The sequence below is a fragment of the Pelophylax lessonae genome, assembly GCF_965119305.1.
Source record: "Pelophylax lessonae genome assembly, chromosome: 3".
NCBI classification, from domain to species: domain Eukaryota; kingdom Metazoa; phylum Chordata; class Amphibia; order Anura; family Ranidae; genus Pelophylax; species Pelophylax lessonae.
Genome location: NC_138770.1, coordinates 616,150,695 through 616,178,087, shown reverse-complemented (window position 1 = coordinate 616,178,087; position 27,393 = coordinate 616,150,695). Strand labels below are relative to the sequence as shown.

The window sequence follows — 27,393 nt, the reverse complement described above, 5'->3', positions numbered from 1 at the left end:
CAATCTGGAGACTGGAGGGTCCACCACCGGTGGAACAGTCTACTTTTTAAGCAGGGACTCCTCATAGGGGAACCGCACAGCAAATCGATTAGGGACCACAAGGGGACATTTGGCCGTTCCCACTCTTTAGCGACAATTCTGTCAAAATAGGCGGGGAAAGGAAACACCTTTGCCGCACTGGATGGCTTGCGAGTGCCAAAGGGAACCAACGCCTCAGATGCAGCTTCAGCTGCGTCCTCCATTTTTAAGGTCTCACACACAGATACAATCAGTACATTCACCAGAGACTTTTAGTGTGCCGTTGCAGAAGTGTGGAGGAAATATCCTCACGATCTGAGAACTCAGGGCACGTGGTCACAGACCCAGCAGAGTGTCCCATGTCCACGGCAGCCATATTAGATTCAGGATCTGAGGAAACTGATAAGGCAGGGAGCACTTTTTGCTAGCCCGTGGCCCAAAAACCACCTCCACCTGGGACACAAAGGACCCCAGGACCGCCGTCCGTGCATAGATGGATGGTTGGGACCCAGAGGGCCCCGCAGCCTCTGAGAGGGGATCAGGTTGGGAAATGTGCTCCAAAGACTCCACACGAAAAGGGAAAAGGTGTAAAAACACTGCTAAGGGACACCCCCACCGCTCTGGCAGCACTAGGTTGCCAGTAATAGAGCACCTAGTCAATCCTTAGCAGAGAGGGAGAGGACCCAACCAGACTCACCACACAGCAGAAACAGGCATCTACAGCCACCAGGATAATCTGCACGCCAAGTGAGGTGATCAGGAAGTGAAAAGATCCAGGAGTCAGCATCAGGGGATGAGGAGGGGCTCCTACCGCCAAAATCGCCACCCACGGGGCACTATTGTCATGGCTGCTGCTATTTTCAATGGCAAACCGCCGCAAAATGGCCACCAGACTACACAAACATGGCCACCGTGAATTCAGCACACAGACTACAGCAAAATGGCAGCCCCACGCGGCACCAGGAGGGATCCCTAGGCCTCAGAAAATGGGACAGGCAGGAAGGGGGGCCCCTGGCAGGTACAGCCACGTCCCACAGCTGATCGCAGGCAGCGCACCTCGCCCCCATCCCCAGCACCCTGCCCCCACCCCAGGCGGTGGACCAGGTCACCCCTTCAACCCAAGCGTCAGTAAAGTGGGGGGGGGGGGTAATATGGCCCACAGCGACCACCAGACCGCTGAGGGGGTGCCTAACGGGAAGGAGGGGAACCCAGGGGTCTGACCATCCCATGGAGGGGCTTACTTCCACCCCAAAACCCTCCAGGGGGAGAGGGAGGACAGTCACTTACTATACCAGGAACCAGACGGAAACCGCTCGAGACAGAACCTCCTTTCCATCAAAATGGGGATGAGACCTGGTCACATGGGACCTCGCAGCCCATCCCCCATTCGGTGGGGCTATGTCGCCGCCAACCTAGTGCGGAGCGGAGGGCCCTCGCTGGCAAGACTGGGATGACCACTGGATCTGGATTATCCAGCCCGTCACCCAGTCTGGCAGTTGATTGTAGATCTTACAGGAAAAAAACGGGAAAAAAATTCTATAAAAAAAAAAAGAAATTGCCAGGACCAGAGATCCCAGCAAGGACTTAGGTCCTTGCCCCTGACTAGGCAAAAAAAAAAAACTGAGGACCTATAGCAGAAAGAGGGAATATACCTCCTGGGACAGCCCATATGTGTAGCCAGACTTTTTTGTGCCTAGTGTCCTATTCCTGTAGGGGGCAGTATAACCCAATGGTAAGAAGATTGGGAGCTGTGTCTGTCAATGAACGAAAGAGAAAACATCTGACCGGTTATAACTCTCCCTTGCTCTATACAAAATTAAATCCTACTTTAACTATCTGTTTACAGAGCAGACACTCTCTCACCATAAGCCTGATTCCAGCTTTTGGCTGATGTGACAGATTTCAGGTATGTAATTAGAATAGAAATGTTCATGAATTGTAATCCAACACAACCTATTATGTAGAAAACTGCCAATTAATTAAGAATTTTTACAGTTTTTATTTTTTTTGTCAAAAATACTAATGGGGGATTTACTTTGCCTGACAAAATAAATTATTAAGGGACACAAGACAAGGACCTTTTCTTACCTTTCTCAAGGTTGTGCAATTGTTTTCATGTTTGTTTTCTAACCTTTTTTTTTTAATACTGCATGTTTTTTAGCCATTTAGTTATACTTTGACTTTTTGTCTCCTTTTCAAGATCACAACTTTTCCTTTTGAAATTTTGTAAATTTCAGACAAGTTTTTGAAGTTGGGTAAAACAGGGTGGAGCATGGTCAAAAACTGACTCTGATAGCATTTCGGATAACAAAAAATCATCACGAATCAGCATGCAAGATTTATTTCTAAATAAAAGACATGTAAATAAGACATTGTTCTGGGGAAAGGGGGGGGGGAGACAAGTTTATCAGTCTAGGATATCGAAGATGTCGCAGTGTACAGGTGACCATCTCTTGGGCTAGAGGACATGCGGTGTCACATTGTCCGCTGTCACATAGTCAATCTCCGCTGTCACATTAACAATCAGATTCAAGGACATCTGTTGCAAGTGACGTTTTCCTGATACTGACCGGGTAAATAAATGCTCTTCAGGCTGTTTACAGGTGGGTTGCATGACGATAACAGATGGCCTATCAGATATTTTATACCAAATCGTATATAGATGTCAATATGCATATTGCCGAAGCTCAGAACTTTCCAAACAACATGACCCTGTTGCTCTGTCAGAGAGAGTGTAAAGACGAACACCATGCATTTAATAAAATATTAAGATTTAGTTACTGATTCATTAAGGGATTGCTAATAAACGGGTGGATTATCCTGGTACCCCACACAAACTGCTCAAAAAAACCAAAAAAAAAAAACAATTAAAAAGGTACACTTTGAAAACATCAGATCTCAATAGGGAAAAATATCATGCTGCATATCTATACTGATATGGACTGGGTAATGTGTTAGAAACAAAAGGATGCCACATTGTTTGATGGAAATTAAAATGATCAACCAACAGAAGGCTGAATTCAAAGACACCCGGAAATCAAAGTGAAAAAATTATGCATCAGGCTAGTCCATTTTGCTAAAATGTAATTGCAGCAACTCAAAATGGTACTCAGTAGTTTGTAAGGCCCTGCGTGTGCTTTTATGCATGCCTAACAACATCGGGACATGCTCCTAATGAGACGGCGAATGGTGTTCCTAGGGTATCTCCTCCCAGATCGGGACCAGGGCATCACTGAGCTCCTGAACAGACTGAGGTGCAACCTTGCGGCGTCGGATAGACCGAAACAATGTCCCAAAGATGTTCTATCAGATTTTGGTCAGGCAAGTGTGGAGGCCATTCAATGGTATAAATTTCTTCATCCTCCAGGAACTGGCTGCATACGCTCACTACATGAGGCTGGGCATTGTCATTCACCAGGAGGAACCCAGGACTTACTGCACCAGCGTAGGGTCTGACAATGGGTCCAAGGAATTCATCCAAATACCTAATGGCAGTCAGGGTATCATTGTCTAGCCTGTTGTGGTCTGTGCGTCCCTCCATGGATATTCCTCGCCAGACCATCACTGACCCACCACCAAACCGGTCATGCTGAACGATGTTACAGGCAGCATAACATTCTCCATGGCTTCTCCAGACTCTTTCACATCTGGCACATGCTCAGGGTGAACCTGCTCTCATCTGTGAAAAGCTCAGGGCACCAGTGGCGGACCTGCCAATTCTGGTGTTCAATGGCAAATGCCAATCGAGCTCCATGGTGTCAGGTAGTGAGCACAGGACCCACTAGAGGACATCCAGTCCTCAGGCCACCCTTATGAAGTCTGTTTCTGATTGTTTGGTCAGAGACATTCACACCAGTGGTCTGCTGGAGGTAATTGTGTAAGGCTCTGGCAGTGCTCATCCTGTTCCTCCTTGTACAAAGGAGCAGATAGTGGTCCTGCTGATGGGTTAAGGACCTTCTACGGCCCTGTCCAGCTCTCCTAGAGTAACTGCCTGTCTCCTGGAATCTCCTCCATGCTCTTGAGACTGTGCTGGGAGACACAGCAAACCTTCTGGCAATGGCACGTATTGATGTGCCTTCCTGGAGGCGTTGGACTGCCTTTGCAACCTCTATAGGGTCCAGGTATTGCTTTATGCTACCAGAAGTGACACTGACCCTAGCCTAATGCAAAGGTATTGAAAAACAGTCAGAAAAGAGGAGTAGGGAAAAAAATATCAGTGGCCTCCACCTGTAAAACCATTCCTGTTTTGGAGGTCATCTCATTGCTGCCCATATAATGCACCTGTTAATTTAGATAACACCAATGGAGCTGAAACTGATTAACAACCCCCTCTGCTACTTAACTGACCAGATTAATATACCAGGAGTTTAACTGACTTTATGCTATACTCTGATTAAAAAATGTTTCTTTAATTTTTTTGAGCAGTGTAGATTTGCAAAATCACACCACAGAATTTAACAGTTGCACAACATGTAAATTTGCTGATAAAACATCAGTGGTTACCTAAGAGTTAAGCAGGTGAAGCGGTAAAAAGAAGCAAATATTGTACCCTTTTGGACATCAGAATTTGATGTATTTGAATTAGTAACAAATAAAGAAACCGCTTGTACTTCACAAGTGCCATTGCTGTTGATCCTCCAAGGCTCCGCCAGGGGGGTTAAGGAGGGCCTTCTACATTTTTGTTTGATGGCCGCTAGGGCTGTAATATCGAGACACTGAAGATCTTCTGACCCAATGAAATGGTGGGTAGATGAAATGCAATATTTACAGAGAATAGAGGAATTCAGGGCAATGGCAACCAATCATTATGAGAAATTTCTTATAGTATTGTCCTCATGGAAATCTTTCTGTGAATCCCCAAAGATGAGGGAGTTGGTGGGATATATTGTAAAGTAGCCTAACTGGGGTGGAGGGGTGCAGGTGGAGTTGTCAGGAGGGAGAGGAGAGAGGTATATCTTTTCTTTTGGATTTTTTATCTTCTATGGTGATTGGTTGGGTGTTTGTTTTAAGTAGGGTGAGTTGTCATAAGAAATGTCTTTATTTGAGATTTTTAAGCATATAGGCATTTTAATGATAATAGTGAGCTGCTTCCAGTTTTATGCATATTTTCACATTTATTAGGTAGCAAGGAAGTGCCCACAAAAGCACAGTTTTTATGATGATGCTGACTGTGGTTGGGTTACTCAGGAATAGAGACTTGATATTGATAGGAATATGTGAATGATGTGTTTGTCTTGATTTTGTTGTAAACCTTTAATAAAAATCATAATTCACAAAAAAAGAAAGGGAAATATTAAAATTATTAATATGTGAGGAAGGAAGAAAAAAAAAAAAAAAAAAAGAAGCAAATATACTATCTGGTTGAACATTTGTTTTAGACTAAATTTTATAGATTTGGTTTTAAAGCGGAAAATTATCCATAGCAGTTTGATAACAAATAATGTTCTTTAACAAAAGAAAATACATTCCACATTATTAATTAGGATACCAAAATTAGGGTGCGCTGTGAATTGCCTCCAGCATTGCTTCTGTTTCTTCTTGCTGAAGGCTGCCATTTTGTTGAAGTCCAGAGAGGTCACTTCCCTAATGGAAACTTTCTCCCTCTCCTTGATCTCAAAAACCTTATGTCACTTTCTTCAATTAAAACATGTACATTTCCAGCTTTGATTTGTATGTCTTGGCTCAGTTAAAGTGGTAGTATCCCGCTTTTTGACACTTTTACCTACAGGTAAGCCTATACCTGTGTAGGCTTACCTGTAGGTACAATTAATATCTCCTAAACCGGCACGGTTTAGGAGATATTTGCAGTGCATGCAGCCGCTCACGCGAGCGGCGCATGCGCTCTGAAGGTCCGGGGGGACCTTCAGTTTTCCTTGCCGGGAGCTTGCCGAAAAATCACTCCCGCGCGCATGTGCGGGAGTGACGTCATCGCGGCTCTGGCCAATCTCAGCGCCGGAGCCGCCGAACCCGGAAGAGACGCTGAGGGATTATGGCAGCGCCCGCAGCGATGTCCGGGGGTCTGTGTCGGGGCTTCGTTCTAAGGTAAGCAATACATAATGCGATGCATACTAGCTCATTATGCCTTTGTCTAACAGGTTTTTTTTTTTTTTCCAGGTTTACAACCGCTTTAAGCTGGCCATACATGGATTTAAATTCATCCGGTTCAGAAGGAACTGGCCAAATTTGGATCCATGTATGGGCAGGCTTGTTGTCTATTGATCGACTTGTGTACAACTATTTATTCTGTTTCTATGGCAGAGAAGGCTTCCCGCTGTCAGAGAATACAATAACTCAGTGAGAGGGATTCTCCATCTACCTCAAGTGTGTGGATGGGGGAATTGAGTAATTTTATTTTGTTTAACCAGTGACTATTGGCTTGAAGAAAAAAAAAATGTGCGGATTCCCCCATCCATACATTAGAGGTGGATAGGGGAATCAATCCAGCTGAGCCCCCCCTTGGGAACAGACAGACTTGTATAAAGTACTCGAAATTTCTACTTGAGTAAAAGTACAAGTATCAAAAAATTACTTGAGTAGAAGTGGAAGTGCTCGCAGAAAAAGTTACTTAAGTAGAAGTACTAAAGTATTCAACATTTTTTTTACTTAAGTATTGCAAGTAGTTTTTTCAAAAAATTTGCTACTTAAGTACTAAAAGTAAAAAGTACCAGTAGTTTTGAAAAAAAAATTCTACTCAAGTACTGAAAGTAGAAGTACAAGTACTGTGTTATGTAGTTATTAAAGAAATAAGTCAAAAGTTTGAACATCATATTGTTTTTATTATTTCAAATGATTTATTCAAATGATTAACCTGTGTTTGTTAGTAGTTTCTTGATGCACTTTAAGCGCTGTAGCACCATTTATTTGTTTGTTTCATATTTTCTTTTTATTGGAAAGATTTGGTATAGCAGCTTTTATTATACACAGCCTTTATTTTCGTATGCGCTGATTTACAAATGACATTATACACATTTTTTTGAGCTTTATGCAACCTGCCATCTACTGTTCTGGCAGTGGTAATTTTTTTAAAAGTAACGAGTAACTATGCAGCACAAAAAAAAAATACTTGAGTAGAAGTATCGAAATCATCGCAAAAATGTAGTGAAGTAAAAGTAGAAGTAGGAGAAAAAAATTCTACTCTAGGAAAGTACAGATACCGCATTTCGGTACTTAAGTACAGTACTTAAGTAGTTCTACTTCGTTACTATACATCTCTGGGAACAGAATGATTAGCAGTGCTAGCTATAGCCGGGTGCACTGATCGTTCGGGAAAAACACAGAGTACCCATACATGGGTCGAAATTCGCCCGATCCAGCTGAAATTTAAATCCACGTATGTTTTGCTAAAGGCTGACAGAAGCTTTAACGTGCTGAAGTTCATAGACTGATGAGGGAGAAAGGACAAAATATCAGAGAGATAAGACCCTATCCTTGTGTCTCCTTGGCAGCAGAGTTTTGATAAAGTTTTGAAAGGCCTTTCCAATCCAAGTGCCTGCATCATCCTGTTTTTTTAACCCTGATGAAGGGAGAGTGCAGAGCCCCCAAAACACGTTGGCTAGTCCAAAATAAAAATCTTTTGAAAGTTTGTACAAGCTGATGTGGCACTCCCATCTTTTCAAAACTTCAATGAACACTTCTAAGGGTCCAGTAAGACCCCACAGTTGCTGGTGAACAGCCCCTAGGACAAATATAAGTGCCTGCATCATCCTGTTTTTTTGGCCCTGATGAAGGGAGAGTGCAGAGCCCCCAAAACGCATTGGTTAGTCCAAAATAAAAATCTTTTAAAAGTTTGTACAAGCTGGTGTGGCGCTTCCATCCTTTCAAAACCTCAACGAACCCCTCTGGGGGTCCAGCGAGATCCCACAGTTGCTGGTGAGCAGCCCCTAGGACCACAAACCACCTGTCTCATCAAAATACATGCGCATAAGGTTCAGCACTCCTACATCAAAAAGATGGCAGCAGAGAATGTCCGGTCACCTCTCCTGCTTTTTTTTTCTCACTCCTTAACCAGTTGCCTACAGCGTGGTCGGCTTATTCTGGGAGGGCGTACAATGACGTCCTCCGAGAATCGCGCTTCCCATGTGCCCTCTGGGGCACGCACATGGAAGTGTCCATGCTCACCGGGTCCCAGGGACCCGTCGCATCACGGATCGTGGTAAAGGGCCAATGACAGCAGCCCTTTACCACGTGATCGCTCCGTCCAACGACGGAGCGATCACTTGTCAACAAACTGGCACATGTCCGGTTAATATCGTTCTTTTCCTCGCACACTGTACACAACAATCGGTACAGTGTGCGGGGAGAGAGACTGCAGCTGCACCCATCCCCTGCCTTCTCCATACTCCCAACTATGCTCACCTGTGCCTCATTCATGCCAAATCCATGCCACATCCGTGCCACAACCATGCCACATCTGTGCCCACCCATGCCATGTCGGTGCCATCAATGCCACCTCAGTGCTCATCCATGCCACGTCAGTGCTCATTCCTGCCACGTCAATGCTCATTCGTGCCACATCCATGCCACGTCAGTGGTCATCCATGCCACATCAGTGGTCATCTGTGCCACATCCATGGCACGTCAGTGCTCATCCGTGCCACATCCATGCCACGTCAGTGGTCATCCGTGCCACGTCAGTGGTCATCTGTGCCTTTGCAAAAATGCATTTTTTTTAACAAAAATTTCAGCCTTTTTACATTTATAGTGCAAAAAGTAAAAAAAAAAACCCAATGATGATTAAATACCACCAAAAGAAAGCTCTGTTTGTGTGGAAAAAAAAAAAGGATGAAAATTTCATATGGGTACAATGTTGCATGACATGAAAGCTGAAAATTGGTTACACTATTTTCTCTCAGCACAGACCGATTCCTGTTGCTTTCTTCCCCCTTCAGTAACAGTAAATCTTAAAGGTGTCCGCTGTTTGGCCTCTAGTGGCTCTTATTTTAGGCATAGTGCCGAGAATAGAAAGACACTGAGCATGTGCAGAGCAGGGTGAGACATCGTAATACTGGATTGTATACAGTACAGGTACTTATTTTTAAATGTTTTACATAGCCATACCTGAAAGGGGCAAGCCTGAACTGATCAGGACTTAATTTTCTTTCTAAGGCAACACTTTAATGAATTGTATATCAAATGTTAAACTATGTTTTATCAACAAATCTCTAGGTTGTGGGACTGTTAAAGTCAAGGTATGCTTTTTCAAATAATCTACTAATGCATTAATAACAACTTAATTCCTTTTTTAAATAAAGCCAGCAAACAGTATCTCACAAAAGTGAGTACACCCCTCACATTTTTGTAAATATTTTATCATATTTCATATGACAACACTGAAGAAATGACACTTTGCTACAATGTAAAGTAGTGAGTGTACAGCTTGTATAACAGTGTAAATTTGCTGTCCCCTCAAAATAACTCAACACACAGCCATTAATGTCTAAACCGCTGGCAACAAAAGTGAGTCCAAATTGGACCCAAAGAGTCAATATTTCGAGTGGCCACCATTATTTTCCAGCACTGCCTTAACCCTCTTGGGCATGGAGTTCATCAGAGCTTCACGGGTTGCCACTGGATTCCTCTTCCACTCCTTTATGAAGACATCATGGAGCTGGTGGATGTTAGAGACCTTGTGCTCCTCCACCTTCCATTTGAGGATGCCCCATGGATGCTAAATAGGGTTTAGGTCTGGGCACATGCTTGGCCAGTCAATCAACTGACCGGCAGCTTCTTTAGTAAGGCAGCGGTCGTCTTGGAGGTGTATTTTGGGTTATCATGTTGGATTACTGCCCTGCTACCCAGTCTCCGAAGGGCGGGGATGTGGATGAGCGGAAACGGCGCCACATTGTGGGGGACGAGTGTGGGATGGATCCCTTCGACCCCTGGAGGATCCTATTGGTTTCTCTTCAGCTCCTGTCGGCTTCCCTCGGCTTTCCTCCACCTCCCCGGGCTTCTGACTGTTCTTCCCATCCCTCTCCTGACTTGGAGGGATGCTCTGAGGTTTCCGGGAGATTTCTCTCTTTGGAGAGTGCATCAAACTCCTTGTAAATTCTCTCAGGTACCATTAACCCTCTACTGGATTGCCGAACATTTTCGCTTGTTTGACTGATTCTCGGACTTTTGAATCTGCACAGATAAGTGAAGTGTTTTTTGTTTTTTTTAAGTATCTGCATCTAAAATAATTTGGAGAGAGAGAGAAAAAGGAAAGTAACAGCTTGCTCTTAGTAACAAGGCCCTTAGTTAGGGGTGTACTCACATTTGTTATGAGCCGTTCAGACATTATTAGCTGTGTGTTGAGTTATTTTGAGGGGACAGCAAATTTACACTGTTATATAAGCTGTATAGGCACTACTTTACATTGTAGCAAAGTCTTATTTCTTCCATGTAGTCACATGAAAATATAGAATAAAATATTTACAAAAATGTGAGGGGTGTACTCACTTTTGTGAGATACTGTAAATACTTGAACCGGTTTTTATATAATGCAGCAATAGTTCCCTGTACAGCAGGATTAGGACAGGGACAGAGAGGGCCAAAAATGAGTGCATTTCGCATGTATGGCCCCCATGAAAACAACGGTGCTCCCTCCTGTGCGGTGCTCCTCCTAACAGCTTCTCTGTCCTAGTACAAAGACAGGACCAAATCATGAAAAGCATGTGCAGTTTTTCTGGCAGGGGTCCATCATTATGACAGCGATCTACAGGTATGTTAGCAGATGAGAGGCAAGATTTTAAATATTCTTAACAGTTAAGGAGTTTTGTAGAAGCCATCACTGACCACTCTAGCTGCATGTACTGTGAAGTAATTGGTCCTAACGGATAACTACACCTTTTTCAACATGTTATACCTGTATTTAGGGTGTAACATATTACATGTTGCTAAGCAATCCCCTCCCCTTCATGACAGCACATGGGGGTTTTACTCCACCACAGACTTTATCAGTTTTGAACTGTGTGGGCAGAGATCGGTCTGTGTGGGCAGAGTCTGTAGGAGCCTGGCATTGCACCTGTGAGTCTCTGATCGCAGGCGCAATGCTTTGTGGACTCCGGGGAAAAACATATTAAATACACATTTTTTTCCTGCAAAAATACACGCATTTATTTAAAGGTGAATTTGGCCTATATTTTCCTCCTGAAATATAGCAGTACACATCCTGGCATCTGACTTTTGTGTTGTAGTCTCATAGCTGTATACACTATACTGTCAAAAGTATTGGGACACCTGCCTTTACACGCACATGAACTTTAATGGCCTCCCAGTCTTAGTCCCTAGGGTTCAATTTGCAACTATAACAACTTCAACTCTCCTGGGAAGGCTATCCAAAAGCTTTAGGAGTGTGTGTATGGGAATGTTTGACCATTCTTCCAGAAGCACATTTGTGAGGTGGAAGGCCTGGCTCGCAGCCTCTGCTATAATTCTTCCCAAAGGTGTTCTATCGGGATGAGGTCGGGACTCTGTGCAGGCCAGTCAAGCTCCTCCACCCCAAACTCACTCATCCATGTCTTTATGGACCTTGCTTTGTGCACTGGTGCATAGTCATGTTGGAACAGAAAGGGGCCATCCCCAAACTGTTCCCACAAAGTTGGGAGCATGAAATAGTCCAAAATGTCTTAGTATGCAGACGCCTTTGGAGTTCCCTTCAATGGAACCAAGGGGCCAAGCCCAACCCCTGAAAAACAACCCCACACCATAATCCCTCCTCCACCAAATGATTTGGACCAGTGCACAATGCAAAGTTCATAAATATATGGATAATGCGAGTTTGTGGTGGAAGAACTTGACTGGCCTGCACAGTCCTGACCTCAACCCGACAGAACACCTTTGGGATGAGTTTGAGCGGAGACTGCGAGCCAGGCCTTCTCTTCCAACATCTGTGCCTGACCTCACAAATGCGCTTCTGGAAGAATGGTCAAACATTTCCATAGACACACTCCTAAAGCTTGTAGACAACCTTCTCAGAAGAGTTGAAGTTGTTATGGATGCAAAGGGTGGGCCAACTCAATATTAAAGAGGAAACAAGCTTCCATCTTTAAGTCTTACCTATAGCCAAGCCTATATAAAGGCTTAGCTATAGGTAGCTGAAATATCTGTTAAACATGCACCGTTTAGGAGATATTTACTGTCCTAGCAGTCAGTTCCTTCAGAGCGCATGTGCCAGTGACGTAACGGCTGCCTGTGCCGTTTCTTCAGAGCAGTGTGCCATGACTGGAGGCTCCCACGCGCATGCGCAGGAGTGAGGTCATCGCGGCTCCGGCCAGTCACAGAGCCAGAGCTGCAAACCTGAAAGGAAGACTGGGTATAGATGGAGGCTGTCTCCAGCGATGACATCGCATCGCTGGAACGCTTCGTTTTCAGGTAGGTTTAACATAATGTAATAGTATGTGATGCATACTAGCACATTATGCCTTTGCTTTGCAGGTAAGGGGAAAAGTGCAGTGGTTTACAACCACTTTAAACCCTACGGACTAAGACTGGGGTGCACAGGAGTCCTGATTCCTGCCATTAAACCTTATGTGCATGTAAAGGCAGGCGTCCCAATACTTTTGACAATATAGTGTATCTTTTTGCTGGAGAGGAAGCTGTACCCGAGGACCTGCAGTGTATGGATCTCCCTGTTTTTGCTTTAACCATTCTGTGGGTCTGTGCTTCTTCTATCTCTCCTGCTGCTTCTTGGTCATTAGGTCACTGATTATCAGGTGGGCATGTTATGATTAAGCTAAAGTGATTTCGTGAAACGCGTCAACTGTGTTTGTCCCCTGTCTCCGATTTTGTCACTATGGATTGTTTTGATCTACTGGATCTTCAATAAATGGATTTTATTATTTCACACCTTCAAGCCGGAGTGCGGTTGCCTTTTCTATTCATGTACAGCTGCCGGGATTGCGGACCTAACCAGCACCCTATTTGATCGTTAGGATACACCTATTCACCCGAGAGGTTTCCCTTCTCCCTGTGTCTTATCAGGAGGGCAGCTCTGACATGAGAAAGTGAAAGCCCTGCCAAGATGGGCACTGCCAAAAAGAGTTACAGTGCAGAAAAAGGCACCAGCCAGATGCAGGGAGACCACAAGCAATATTGGTGACTAATCCTTTGTCCCCTGTCTTTTTTCGGGCACAGCTTACAATACAAGTACAGTACACGTCCTCTTTAAGATTACTAACTTATGTCCATAGCTAGCCTTACAGTTCACAAGATCTAAGTTTACATTTTTTTACCAATATATCAAACTTACAGCAGTATGCAGAATTTTACAAGAATAATAACCAATTCAGTTCTCCCCCCCACCTGACTCTCAGTAAGGAGACAGTGATTTGAGATGGCCGGTGATAGGCGACAGGCGGTAAGCGGTCTGCTCTGCCCTGCGCATATTATACAGCGGCCCCATCAGATGAGACGCTGGACACCTTTATCTTGGACGCAATGAAGGATTGCCTTTCCACACTTCGAATTTCAAACACACTGAAATGTCAGGATTAAATATACAAACAATAATAGATTGATTTATGAGAATACAGTGCACTCCACTGGCCATGAATATAAAGGACACACAGTTCTGCATATCAGTGCTGGACACAGAGTGCCTGACCACATAGAAACATTCTGAGCTGTTTAATGATCCTACATAACTGTCACATTCACAGTTCACAAGTGTCCCTCTGTAGGACGCAGATTCCTCTTCTAGAACCGGCTCTTTTTTAGATCCAATAGGTCTCCTAAAACGCATGTTCAACCTTAGAGGTCTTAATCTATATATACTTCTATTCACATCCAAACCCTAAATTACAGCATTCTTCACATTTTCAAACTTTATAATAACCGGATACATTGACCCATACAATGTTGCCCATACCAACTGGCATGATCCTATTTTCAAACTCTAGAAACATAATAGCGTTTAGTTTCTAATAGCAACATTAAAAAAACATAAAAACACATAACTTGGGTTTATTTACTAAAACTGGTGCACACACAATCTGGTGCAGCTGTGCAAGGTAGCCATTCAGCTTCTAACTTCAGCTTTTTCAATTAACCACTTGCCGTCTGCTCACTAGAGCTGTACTGCGGCAAAGTGGCTCTTGAAGGTCTGACGACGTAGACCTACGTCGGCAGACACTCCCCCTTCTCGGCGGCGCGCGCGCGTCGCCGGAATCTCGCTCCCGCTGTATTTGGTCACAGCGGGAGTCGGGCCAGGAGAGGAGCAGCGGCGATCGCCGCTGCTCTTCCCCGATCGTCAGGGATCTAGTGTGGAGATCCGCCTGCTTGTGTAAACAGAGCGGGCGGATCTCCTAAGTGACAGGCAGTGACAGATTGCAGGGTTCAGCATAGCTGAACCTGCGATCTGTTCCTGTGTCACTCAGTCACCTCCCCCCCACACACGTCAGTAAGCACCAGGCATGCATTAACCCCTCCCTCTCCAATAAAATTAACCCCTTCACTGCCAGTGTCATTTTTTACAGTAACAGTGCATATTTATAGCACTGATTACTGTAGCAATGTCACTGGTAACCCCAAAAGTGTCAAAAATGTCAGTCAAGGGTCTGATCTGTCCGCCGCAATCCCGCAAAAAAAAAAAAAAATTGCAGATCGCCGCCATTACTCGTTAAAAAAAAAAAAACACCAAAAACGACAGAAATCTTTCCCTTAGTTAGTAAACGCAATAACTTTTGTGCAAACCAATCAAAATACGCTTATTGCAATTTTTTTTACCAAAAATATGTAGCAGAAAACAAATTGGCCTAAAATGTTAAAAAATGTTGATTTTTACATTTTTTTGGGGGGAATTTCATATAAAAAAATGTGAAAAATATTGTTATTTTTTCAAAATTGTCGCTGCTTTTTTGTTTAAAGCGCAAAAAGTAAAAATCGCACAGGTGATCAAATACAACCAAAAGAAAGCTCTGTTTGTGGGGAAAAAAAGGACGTAAATTTCGTTTGGGTACGGCGTTGCACGGCCGCGCAATTGTCAGTTAAATTCGCACAGTGCCGAATCGCAAAAAGTGGCCCAGACGTAAGACAGCAAAATCCTCCGGTGGTAAAGTGGTTAAATCGGTAGCAAAAAAAAAGGCAAAGGCATAATGTGCTTGTATGCATCGCATACTAGCACATTATGAAAGGCTTGCCTTGATACAAAGCCCTCCATTGGCGCCCTGTCACCACTGCAGAGGCTTCCATCTTCACCCAGTCTTCCTTCCGGGTTTCGGGGCTGCGGACGCTTACTTGGCTAAGCCGCAATTACGTCACTTCCGCGCATGCATGTGGGAGTCTCAGCCTTGGCACACAGCTCTGAAGGGCATGCCGTTCCGCGAGAGCGCATGTGCCATGACGTCATTGGCTGCTGCTCGCAAGAATATCTCCTAAGCGGTGCACATTTAGGAGATATTCATTTTACCTAGAGGTAAGCTTGCCCACGCTTTAACCGAAAGACGGCTACAGCGTGGGGCTAAATTGCCAGGACTTCCATGTATGTCCCCCCATGCAGGAGCTGCCTGCGGTTTGCTCTGTGATCAGCGAGTCCATGAGACTTGGCTGATCTTAGATCCCAGCCCCTTAACACGTGATCAGCTGTCAGTCAATGATGTATACAGAGTCGTTAATGAGCTTATTTTTTAACTCACGCTGACAGCGTGAGAAAAATAAAGCCAATCACTGGCTTCTGTCAGAGGGGCATCAGTCCCAAAGAGAGAGAGACACTGTTGCCTCATCTGTGTCCACCAGTACCACCTACCAGTGCCCACCAGGGCCACCTACAAGTGAAAATCAGTGCCCACCAGTGCCACCTATCAATACCCACCAGTGCCACCTATCAGTGCCTCATCATCAGAGTTGCCTATCAGTGTCACCTACCAGTGCCAATCAGTGCCTCATCATCAGTGCTAAAATATACATATAAAACCCGCGCCCTTATAGCAGCGAACTCATACAGCTGGATGTATATAAAAATTGATGAGAAAGGAGTCGCGCTTAGTAGAACAGTCAATAAATCCCATAGAAGAAAAGCAGCAATGACTGGGAATCACATCACAGCCACATTCAGCCTTGATGGGTATACAGTTCATGAGAATGCAAGGTAATATCACCCAGGTGTATGTTGCAGACAGACGCTTGTGAAAACCTTCACCACATATAGCCTCTTACCAGAGAGAGACGGGGCATACACGGTAAGTAGTTAGAGGACTACTTCGCCTGTATCCAGCAAGTCAGCTCCGGTACGAATCCAATCATCCGGTGTTCACCAATGTAAAGGATGTGCTGACACTTTAAGGACCCGCTCTCCTCCGTTACCCCGGGCTCATCCTCCCCAGCTCTCCGCTTCTCCCCTCTCAGCACCCTTTCACCTCTGAGAGATAGGAGACGTCAGAGGTGAAAGGGTGCTGAGAGGGGAGAAGCGGAGAGCTGGGGAGGATGAGCCCGGGGTAACGGAGGAGAGCGGGTCCTTAAAGTGTCAGCACATCCTTTACATTGGTGAACACCGGATGATTTGATTCGTACCGGAGCTGACTTGCTGGATACAGGCGAAGTAGTCCTCTAACTACTTACCGTGTATGCCCCGTCTCTCTCTGGTAAGAGGCTATATGTGGTGAAGGTTTTCACAAGCGTCTGTCTGCAACATACACCTGGGTGATATTACCTTGCATTCTCATGAACTGTATACCCATCAAGGCTGAATGTGGCTGTGATGTGATTCCCAGTCATTGCTGCTTTTCTTCTATGGGATTTATTGACTGTTCTACTAAGCGCGACTCCTTTCTCATCATCATCAGTGCTGCCTTTCAGTGTAACCTACCAGTGCCCAGCAGTGCCACCCGTCAGTACTACCTTAACAGTGCAGCCTATCAGTGCCCATCAGGGCAGCCTGTCAGTGCCACCTCATCAGCACACGTCAATTAAGGAGAAAAATTACCTGTTATTTTATAAACTATGAAAACATTTTTTTTTTTCAAAATGTTTGGTCTTTTTTTGTTTAACAAAAATAAAAACCCAGTGATGATTAAATACCACCAAAACAAAAGCTCTATTTGTGTGAAAAAAAATGATAAAAATGTAATTTGGGTACAGTGTTGCATGACCATGCAATTGTCATTCAAAGTGTGACAGCGCTGAAAGCTGAAAATTGGCCTGGGCAGGAAGGGGGTTTAAGTGCCCATTAAGCAAGTGGTTAAGCTTTGACAGTAAAACCTAGAAGCCGATTGGTTACTATACAGAGATGCACCATATTCTATGTGCACAAGTTTTACTGAATCTTCCCGAATCAGACCTAAACCTATAAATCCTAAATACTTAAAAGTAGGCCTTTGATGCTTTTTTGGGGCCATATGTGACCCTCCTACTTATTTGCTGCCATCAATTGGTTAAGAATTTTAACCACTTCACGACCACCCTATAGCAGTTTTAGTGCTACAGAGCAGCCGGATCACGTATATACATGTGATCCTGCACTTTAAGGTGAAAATGCAAGCTGCTGGCTCGCTCCTGCTGGGATTATACACAATCAGCGGGTACCGCAAACTCGATGTCCACCGGCACCAGTCGATCGTTGGGTACAGAGACAGAACAGCAGTCTGCCTATGTAAACAAGGCAGATTGTTATTCTTTCATTAGGGAAGGCATGGATCCTGTGTCTGCAAAGCAGGGACAAAGATCCATGTCTTCCCTTAGTAAAAACACCTCCCATACTGTACTAAAACACAGGCTAGTCAAAGAGTTAACCCTTTGATCGCCCCTGATGTTACCCCTTCCCAGCCAGTGTCATTAGTACAGTGACCATGCATATTTTTAGCACTGGTCACTGTATTAGTGTCACTGATTTTCCAAAAAAGTGTCAGTGTGCGATTTGTCCGCCGCAATATCGCAGTCCTGCTATAAGTCGCTGATCGCTGCCATTACCAGTAAAAAAAATGTAATAAAAAAAGTGAATAAAAATTCCATAAATATATCTTGTAGACGCTATAACTTTTGCAAAAAACAAAATCAATATACGCTTATAGGGATTTTTTTTTACCAAAAATATGCAGCAGAATACATATTGGCCTAAACTCGCCTAACCTGTTTTATAGCAGAAAGTAAAAATTTTTATTTTTTTTTTCAAAATTGTTGGTCTTTTTTTGTTTGTTTATAGTACCTAGTGTCTAGGTCCTGGGCAATGGTGCCGGTTCACACTGGGGCGACCTGTGAGGCGACCTGGTCACCTCACAGGTCGCCGCAGGTCGCCTCCCATAGGGAAGCTGCGGACCCGTTCTAATAGGAGCGACACAAGTCGCTCCGACCTAGAAAAAGGGTCCGGAGCTTCTTTGGGGCGACCAGGAGGCGACCGCCATAGACTTCAATGTTATGAAGTCCGTGGCGGCCGCTCCGAGGCCGCGGCGCGCTGCTCGCACCACGATCTCGGAGGTCACCCCTGCAAGTAGCGTCGCGGTAATGTGAACCGGCGCTAAAGGGCTACAGGAGCTGTTAACTGCTTCTATATGTAACTATTGGGTAACAAATGATGATTCAGCATCTCCCTTGGTAGTATGGGACTCCTTTAAATCATGGGCTAGAGGAAGTAGATCTCTTGTATTTCCCAACTTCAAAAAGAGGCGTCTCGTTCACTGGATGAGCTGGAGGAGAGGGCAGCTGGGCTCGAGGCAGAATATGTTTCCAACCCTGATCAGGATCATTATTCGGCATGGCGACAGGTTTTATGTCAACTCTTTATCACTAAGGTAGAGAAAACCAAAAAAGCCCCGTTGTACACTGCTCAGAAGGTTTTGAAATAAGGAAACAAAAATGGGAGGTTATTGGCCTGGTTAGCAAAGGGTCAGACACCATGCATACCTATAGGTTGTAACAGGGACAAAGAGGGCCACATTTTATCGTCCCCAGAGCTTCTTAATGCTCGCTTCCTTGAATTCTTTAAAGATACATATTCTTCCCAGGTTGAATTCTCACTATCTGATTTAAATGCCTACCTAGATAATATCCCTTTCCCCAAGCTGGAAGAGTTGGTTAAAGAACGGTTGGAAGCCAATATCACTTTGGAGGAGATTCAGGAGGCACTTGGGCGTATGCAGAGTGGGAAAACACGGGGGGCACATGGTCTTCCTTCTGAATTTTATTCTACCTTTATGGAGCTGTTGGCTACCAAGCTTACGTCCCTGCTCTCTGTTTTTTTTTCTCTCTGGAGTCGCTCCCTGCATCCATGGAGGAGGCCGTTATTGTGTTGGTTTCTAAACCCGGCTAGGATCCTCAAGAATGTTCCACTTTTTAGGCCCAAATCCTTATTGAATGTTGATGCAAACATTTTTGCTAAACACTGGCTGGCCTGCTTTCTAAAGCGATTGAGGATCTAATAGATGTAGATCAAAAAAGGCTTATGCCGGGTAAGGGCACCAATATCAATATAAGACGCCTTTTCATGAACCTCTCTACCCCCCATGATAATTCCGATATCAGGGTCATCGCCTCTCGGCGCGTTTGATTCGGTAGAGTTGACCTATCTTTGGAAGGTCCTCCGTTGTTTCGGCTTTGGCCCAAAGTTCATTCACGGCTTCCATTACTCTACAGGGCTCGGGTCCCCACTAATAACTGGCTTTCCGACTCCTTCCTACTTCATGGTGACACATGTCAGGGCTGCCCCCTGTCCCCCAGTCTGTTTGCCCTGGTTCGGGAACCTTTAGCTATTCTGATTCGGAGATCACCGGAGGAGAAATTGTCCCTGTACGCAGACGATGCTCTTTTATACCTAAATGCCCGTCACTCCTGGCTGCCCTGCAGATTTTTGACATCTTTGGAACCTTCTCTGGTATCAAAATAATTGGTCCAAGTCAGCTCTCTTCCCCCTTGATGAGGAAATGGTAAGGCTGGCATGTCCCTCCCCCCTACGCTGGGCAGAGGAGTTCAGGTACCTGGGGGTTCAAGTGACTAGATTGTTACCCAATTATTTTGACAGAAATCTTTATCCCCGTCCTCCTGGGCCGAGCTCCCACTGAACCTTTTGGGAAGAAATAATCTCATCAAAATGATGCTACCCAAATTTACCGACATTTTTCGAAATTGCCCAGTTTGGATCCCCAATTTGTTTTCTCGGGACATCGATAAGTGTGTGGGTTCCTTTATTTGCTCTGGTTCCCTACTAATCTGGGAGGATTAGCCCTTCCTAACTTTCAAATATATTTCTGGGCGGTGGTTTTAGTGTCAGTTCATTGGTGGTTTAAAGGATCTAAATTTAATGCGGTGACATGCCTGGAGGGAGCCTTCCTGGGATCCTTATTGGTCTTACGAAACCTAGTATACAGCGGGCCGAAGGCCTATGAGGTGGTACCGGGTCTGACTTGCGCTACATGGTGTGTTTGGACAGGTGCTCAATGTCGTTTTCTGCGCCCAAACCAATAGTCGCCAGTCCAGGCACTGTGGGGTAACCCGTTTCCATCGCATTTCTGCACTGTTCCGGACTCTCAGGTCTGGGCACGGTATGGAATCAAGACCCTAACACACATTATGTCCCTGGACACCCTAATGTCATTCTCCCAGCTCTCTAGTAAGTTTCACCTGCCTGCCTGGATGCAGTTTCGCTATTTTCAACTACAACATGCTGCCAGGGCCCAGTTTCCCCGGTTGCCTCTCCTTCAGGCTGATCCTATAGAGAAGCTCCTGGCCTCAGGTTACCTTGAAAAGCCCCTATCGTCCATATTTGGAGCACTCTTGGGGGCTGACTCCTAAGATTGTCCATCTATGGGATCTATGTAAAATGGATCTTCCATCCCTATTTAGGGAAGATTGGGAGGACTGTCTGGAGCAAGGCCCCAGGCTTGCCCTCTCTTCTAGGGACAAAGTGAAATTCCTGCATAGGATTTATTATATCCCTGTGAGACTGCACTGAATCTACCCAAATTGTGACCCCAGCTGTCTCCGATGTCATACACACTCGGGTTCATATCTTCATATGTTCTGGGATTGTCCGATAATAGCGTCCTATTGGTCTAGTGTTTTTGCAGAGAATAATACATGCCTGCAGCTTTCCCTTCCTGCTTACTTAGAACTGGCATTTACGAAGATAGGCAGTGTTTCAACCGCTCCAAGTTTCAGATTTCCTATCTTTTGTATTACACTAAAAAAAGAAATCCTATTTAAGTTGTCTTCACCGACCCCTCCAGGTCTGTCCTCCTGGGAAAATATGGTGGATTTAGCTTTGCCCATGTACAAAATAACTTAAATAAATAGGGGTTGCCCCTGGAAATATGATAAGGTTTTGTCTCCCTGGACCGCTGAATGAAATAGCTGTTGATCTATCTGTGAATGTGTGGGCTGAGGTGCTCTGGACCGAAGGAAGGACGGTGCAATCTCATTTCTGTTCTCCGGGTCTAACCCCCCCCCCCCCCTCCATCTTTGGTACAATTCATTTAGCCTTTTTTCCGGCGTATGACAAAAAAACTGAATTTTTGTAAAATCTTACCGTAAAATTCCTTTCTCTGAGTCCTCCGACAGTCGCCGCCCACTCACAAGTCTTCACCAATGGGTATTGGTGAAGACTTGTGAGTGGGCGGCGACTGTCGGAGGACGTAAGAGAAAAACGTATTTTTATTTTTTGCATTATCTATACTGGCTACTCCCTTGGTGATGGAATTGTGTTCTCACTTCAACTGTACCCTTCTTCCATGTGTTTCGTTTGTTCGATATGTCAGCTATTGTAACATATCACTGTGTATAATTGTGTATGTTATCTCCATTGTCTCAAATAAAGCACTCCTTTTTTTGTTTAAAAAAAAAAAAAAGATGCTCGTCCACGAGTTTTTTAAATCTATCAATACTTCCTGCTGACACCACCGATTGTGGAAGAGAGTTCCGCATCCTTACTGCCCTGACAATGAAAAAAAAAAACCTACGCAGCTTAAGGTTAAACTGATTGTCCTCCAATTTCATTGAATAGCCCTGTGTCTTTTTACACTTCCTGAGACTGAACAATTTAAGTCCTATGCCAGCATCACCATTAAGGTATTTATATATCAGTATCATATCTACTCTCAAGCGTCTCTTCTCCATACTTCTCTTTTAGGTGTCAACTGCTCACATCAAGCCCCCTTAGCCATACTTCCATCTATATCAGACACCCATCTCACCTGACTATGATCTTTTCTTGCTCCGGGAGTAAACCAATGGCTGCAAAAAAAAAAGAAAAATATGAAAGAATTATGCTAGTAGGATGTAAAGTAGAACTCTGAATTGCACATATACTGACCACATAGCTTAACTTTTCACAAACAACAATCCTTCATGTGAAAAACATTTCTGCAGGTTCTCCATTACAAGGTGAAGCATGAATACAAAGGGGTTAGATTTACTTATTTAGGCCAGGTTCACACTGTTCCGTCATGGAAGTCAGATGACTTCCGCTCTGACATTTGCCCAACGACTTTAATGAACAGGATCCAACAATACCAGGCCCTTTGATTCTGGTATGAACCTTTTGACCCCATACCAAAATTAAAGAAAAAAAAAATGGCGTGGGGTTCCCCCTAAGACCCTATCACCCTTAGGTCTGGTATGGATTTTAAGGGGGACACCAACGCCAAAACAATTAAAAAAAAACGACGTGGGGGCCCCCCCTCCCAAAATCTATACCAGACCCTTTACCGAGCAGGACGAACAAGCAAGCACCCCCCTCCTGGACCATACCAGGCCTTATGCCCTCAACATGGGGGAGGGTGCTTTGTGCCCTCCACCCCAAAGCACCTTGTCCCCATGTTGGGGTCTGTGGGCAGGGGGCTTATCGGAATCTGGAAGTCCAGTGCACTCCACACAGTAATGAGATCCAATCACAGGAGAGCAATGTGATGAAATTGCAGAGGGCGCCACCAAAGCATAATCCAATCCAAGATATCACCAGCACACCATGTTTAGATAAACAGACAGGACACTTTAACGTCACCACAGAAAGCAATGATGTTCCATGGCCACTATGGGCTTCTTCCTCTGGCAGCAGTAAAAACTGTTCTATTGGTGACAATAAGGTGTCCTGTCTATTCATCCAAACGTGGTGTGCAGGTCACTTCTGCTGCATTCTATGTACTGGAGAAGGAATGTGATAGCCCTGACCCTGAGTGAAAAATGTTTTCCTGTCGGTCAACCAAAAACAGGCTTAAAAGAAATTATAGCTGGGGTTCCACTTTAACTAATGCTAGGACACATGTCCCATTTTATGGCAGAATTACTAAAAGTTCACATTCCTGAAGAGCTGAAACTAGGAGAGATTGAAACCCTTGTCCCCTCGTAGCCATATATATTGGATTTGCAATCATGTAAAAGCACGGTCTCCATGAGGGACATGTATTGGATTTGTAATAAAATAAAAACATTCGGCCTCCCAGCAGATTATGTCTGCTTTACACTTTAGAACACGATCGGTATATTTTTACACTGGATTGGTTATATAAAGAAAAACAAGGCCGTTTCCAGTTAAATCCTGGCTGTTTTATGGAGAATAGTAGGAAAAATCCTGAAGCAGCCGCAGTGATGTATGGAGGGATGGACAGATATCAAGATTCAGGTAACCGAGGCACCTACAAAATTACTGCTGAAACCAAACTTTTTTGCAGCATCTCCAGCTGCCATATATCAGTGGAATCACATGCCAACCAGCGTCTATAAATCTGATAGCTGGATCCACATCTGCACAGGTTGGCTCCTAAAATCTCAGTTTAAAGTGGTTGTAAAGTTACTTTTTTCTTTTTTTTCTAAATAAAAAGCATTATATTTACTTGCTGTCTAATAGTATTGCACAGAAAAGCCCCAAACCTCCTCTTCTGGGGTCCATTGTCGGCGCTCTAGGCTCCTCCTCTTCTGTGTGTGCCGCCATAAGAAGCCGCATCCTATGATGGCACGTGTGCGGATTTGATTCCGAGCCAGGCTGTACGTGTCCATTGACACACACAGCGTGGCTTAGCCCTGCCCTTTCCCTGCCTCACTGGATTTGACTGACAGCAGCAGGAGCCAATGGCTCTAGCCAAGCCTGCGAGAGAGTGAAGAGAGGAAATAAAGACGTGCAGACGAGCACAGCACTGGATCCATACAGGATTCAGGCAAGTATTTGGAAGGGGGAATAGGCACTGAAAGGTTTTTTACCTTAAAGAGGTTGTACACTCGTTCAAAAAAATTTTTTTTTTCTTACAACCTGCAAGAGAAAGACATAATGAGCTAGTATGCATCGCATACTAGCTCATTATGAAATACTTACCTTAGAACGAGCCCCCGCCGTGCCGCTCTCTTACCTGTATGACGAGCGACATGTTCAGTCGCCCGTCTTCCGGGATCGCGGCATCCGGCCATCTGATTGGCCGGAGCCGCGGTGACGTCACTCCCGCGCACGGGAGCCGACGGTCACGGCACGGGGCTCTGAAGGAACGGCACGATCAGCCGTTCCTTCAGAGCGCATGCGCCAGTGACGTCACTGGCTGCATTAAAGGTAAATATCTCCTAAACCGTACAAGTTTAGGAGATATTTACAGTACCTATAGGTAAGCCTTATCATAGGCTTACCTATAGGTACAACTTCCTGAGGAGGGTTTACTTCCTCTTTAATGCACAGAATGCATTGAAGTGGTTGTAAAGACTGAAGCTTTTTACCTTTATGCATTCTAAGCATGAAGGTAAAAAACCTTCAGTGTGCCTCCCCTCCCCCACAGCTCCCCTAATACTCACCTGAGCCCCTTCTGAATCAAGCGATGTGCACAAAAGCCACGGCTGTGCCAGGACTCCCTCTCCTCACTGGCTGAGACAACATTGGCTTATGCTGCTGTCAATCACAGCCAATGAGGAGCAAGCGTGGGGCGGGGCCGAGTTGCAGCTCTGTGGGTCTTATGGACACACACAGCAGGGCTCGGGAGCGAGGACACACCAGTGTTCCCATAGCAAGCGACCTGCAATGGGGGCACTGGTCAAGGGGTAGGAGTCATGAGCCTGGGCAGGGGACCCGCTCTGTGCAAAACCACTGCACAGAGCAGGTAAGTGTGATATGTTTGTTATTTTTTTTTTTTCTTCAAAAACCGAACCTTTAATACCACTTTATCCACTTCTGGACCGAAAGGATTTACCCATTAATGACCAGGCCATTTTTTGCATTACTTTAACTTATTGCGCGGCTGTTCGACGCTGTACCCTAATAAAATTGATGCCTTTTTCCCCACAAATAGAGCTTTCTTTTGGTGGTATTTGATCACCTTTGCGATTTTTATTTTTTGCGCTAGAAACTAACAAAAATAAGAGCGACAATTCCGGAAAAAAAAAATACATATATTTTTTACTTCCTGCTATATAACATTCCCAATAAAAAAAAATTAAAAATAAAAATTTTTCATAATTTTTGGCCAATCTGCATTATGCTTCATATTTTTGGTAAAAAACCCAATAAGTGTATAAGGATTGGTTTGCGCAAAAGTTACCACGTCCACAAACAAGGGGAAAGATTTAGGTCATTTTTATTTATTTGTTTTTAATAGTAATGGCGGCGATTAATGATTTTTAGCGGTACTGCGACATTGAGGCGCACAGATCGGACACCTAACTGACATTTTTGACTTTTGGGGGGACCAGTGACATTACTACACTAATCAGTGCTGAAAATATGCACTGTTACTGTAATAATGACACTGGCTGGGAAGGGGTTAACACCAGGGGCGATCAATGGGTTAAATGTGTCCCTAGGGGGTGCTTTCTAACTGTGTGGGGAATGGGCTTGCTGCATGAATACACAGAGACCTGTGTTCCTAAAAAAGAGGAATACAGGATCCTTGTGTTCATAACTGACAGAAACAGAAAACTACGGCGGCTGGTCTTCAAGCGGTTAAGGTAAAAAACGCTATGATTTTAGAACCACTTTAAGTGAACCTGTCATATGGAAAAAATATGCCACTCTCAGTCTTTAAAAGAGATGTATGACATTTTTTTTTCACAATCATACTTGCCTAGGTGGATGCAGCATCAGTCCGATGCTGCATCTGTCCCCCGCCAGCTCTGACACTGAGAACGGAGCGAACCAACAACACTGATCGCTCTTTCTCAGGGATCCCTGAGACTGTCAGTCACCACTTTCTGATCTGAGCCCCCCCCCCCCCCCCCGCACACATTGGAGCGCTGGGCTGTGAAGGAGGCTCTTAACGGCTTGCTGATAGGCTGAGCCAGGTGCCTGTCAACCCATGTGGGTGGATTCCGACTCCATTGTTGCAATCTTGCCCAAGCCTGGACCATCTCTGTGGCGTCAGCAGACAGCAGACTTCAGCCTGCTGTCTGTTCTGCACTCCTTTCAGCAAACAAGCTTTGGCTGCATTTCTCCTTTTAAGCTGAACAAAAGAAAACACAAATAAATCATTAAAAGTTTATTTTTTCTTTGCTGTGTACCATTTAGAAAACTTCCCTCTATTTCCTGTCGCAGCAAATGCAACAAGAAGTTAAAGGAAATCTTCCAAAATTAAAGGAATTCCGCTTTTGGACAGTGGTCTCTGAAACAGGGGTCCCCATAAGAAAATTTCCCCTTACTTCTTGTTCTGGGGACAACTCAAAACTTTTGGATTTTCCCTCACAATGGTCACCAGCACAAATAAAATCTCCAATGGAGATTCAAGCAGCAAAGTAAGCGCTGTACATAGCGCGAAACGGGTTAACTGTTATTGTTCAATTCATGTACTGCATTTAACCCTTTGCCTGAAGCTGAGCTTTAAAGTAATTCTGTGAGAACATGCAGGTGAGATATGCGGGTTCTTGGGTTGTAATGGGCAAGGTGACTCTGTCCTTTTAACCACTTAAGCCCCGGAAGATTTTACCCCCTTCCTGACCAGGGTTTTTTTGCGATTCGGCACTGCGTGACTTTAACGGACAATTGCGCGGTCGTGCGACACTGTACCTAAACGAATTTGACGTCCTTTTTTTCCCACAAAAAGAGCTTTCTTTTGGTGGTATTTGATCACCTGTGTGATTTTTTGATCATGCGCTATAAACAAAAAAAGAGCGACAATTTTGCAAAAATAAAAATATTTTTCACATTTTTTTATATGAAATTCCCCCCCAAAAAAATGTAAAATTCTAATTTTTTTAAAATTTTTGGCCAATTTATTTTCTGCTACATATGCTTGGTAAAAAAAAAATCACAATTGGCGTATTTTGATTGGTTTGCGCAAAAGTTATTGCGTTTACTAACTAAGGGAAAGATTTTTGTTGTTGTTTTTTTTTTTTAACGAGTAATGGTGGTGATCTGCGATTTTTTTTGCGGGACTGCGACATTGCGGCGGACAGATCGGACCCTTGACTGACATTTTTGACACTTTTGGGGGTATCAGTGACATTACTACAGTAATCAGTGCTATAAATATGCACTGTTACTGTAAAAATTACACTGGCAGGGAAGGGGTTAAC

The 27,393-nt window shown here is 44.4% G+C and overlaps 1 protein-coding gene across 1 annotated transcript in view; it reads right to left on the bottom strand.

Moving 5' to 3' along the window:
- GPATCH2 (G-patch domain containing 2) overlaps positions 1 to 27,393 on the bottom strand; it is a 303,764-nt gene that overhangs the window by 86,410 nt on the left and 189,961 nt on the right. The window contains exon 7 of the mRNA XM_082249587.1: positions 22,110 to 22,149. Within this exon, the coding sequence (XP_082105713.1) occupies positions 22,110 to 22,149 (40 nt within the window). The remainder of the gene's footprint in view (positions 1 to 22,109; positions 22,150 to 27,393) is intronic.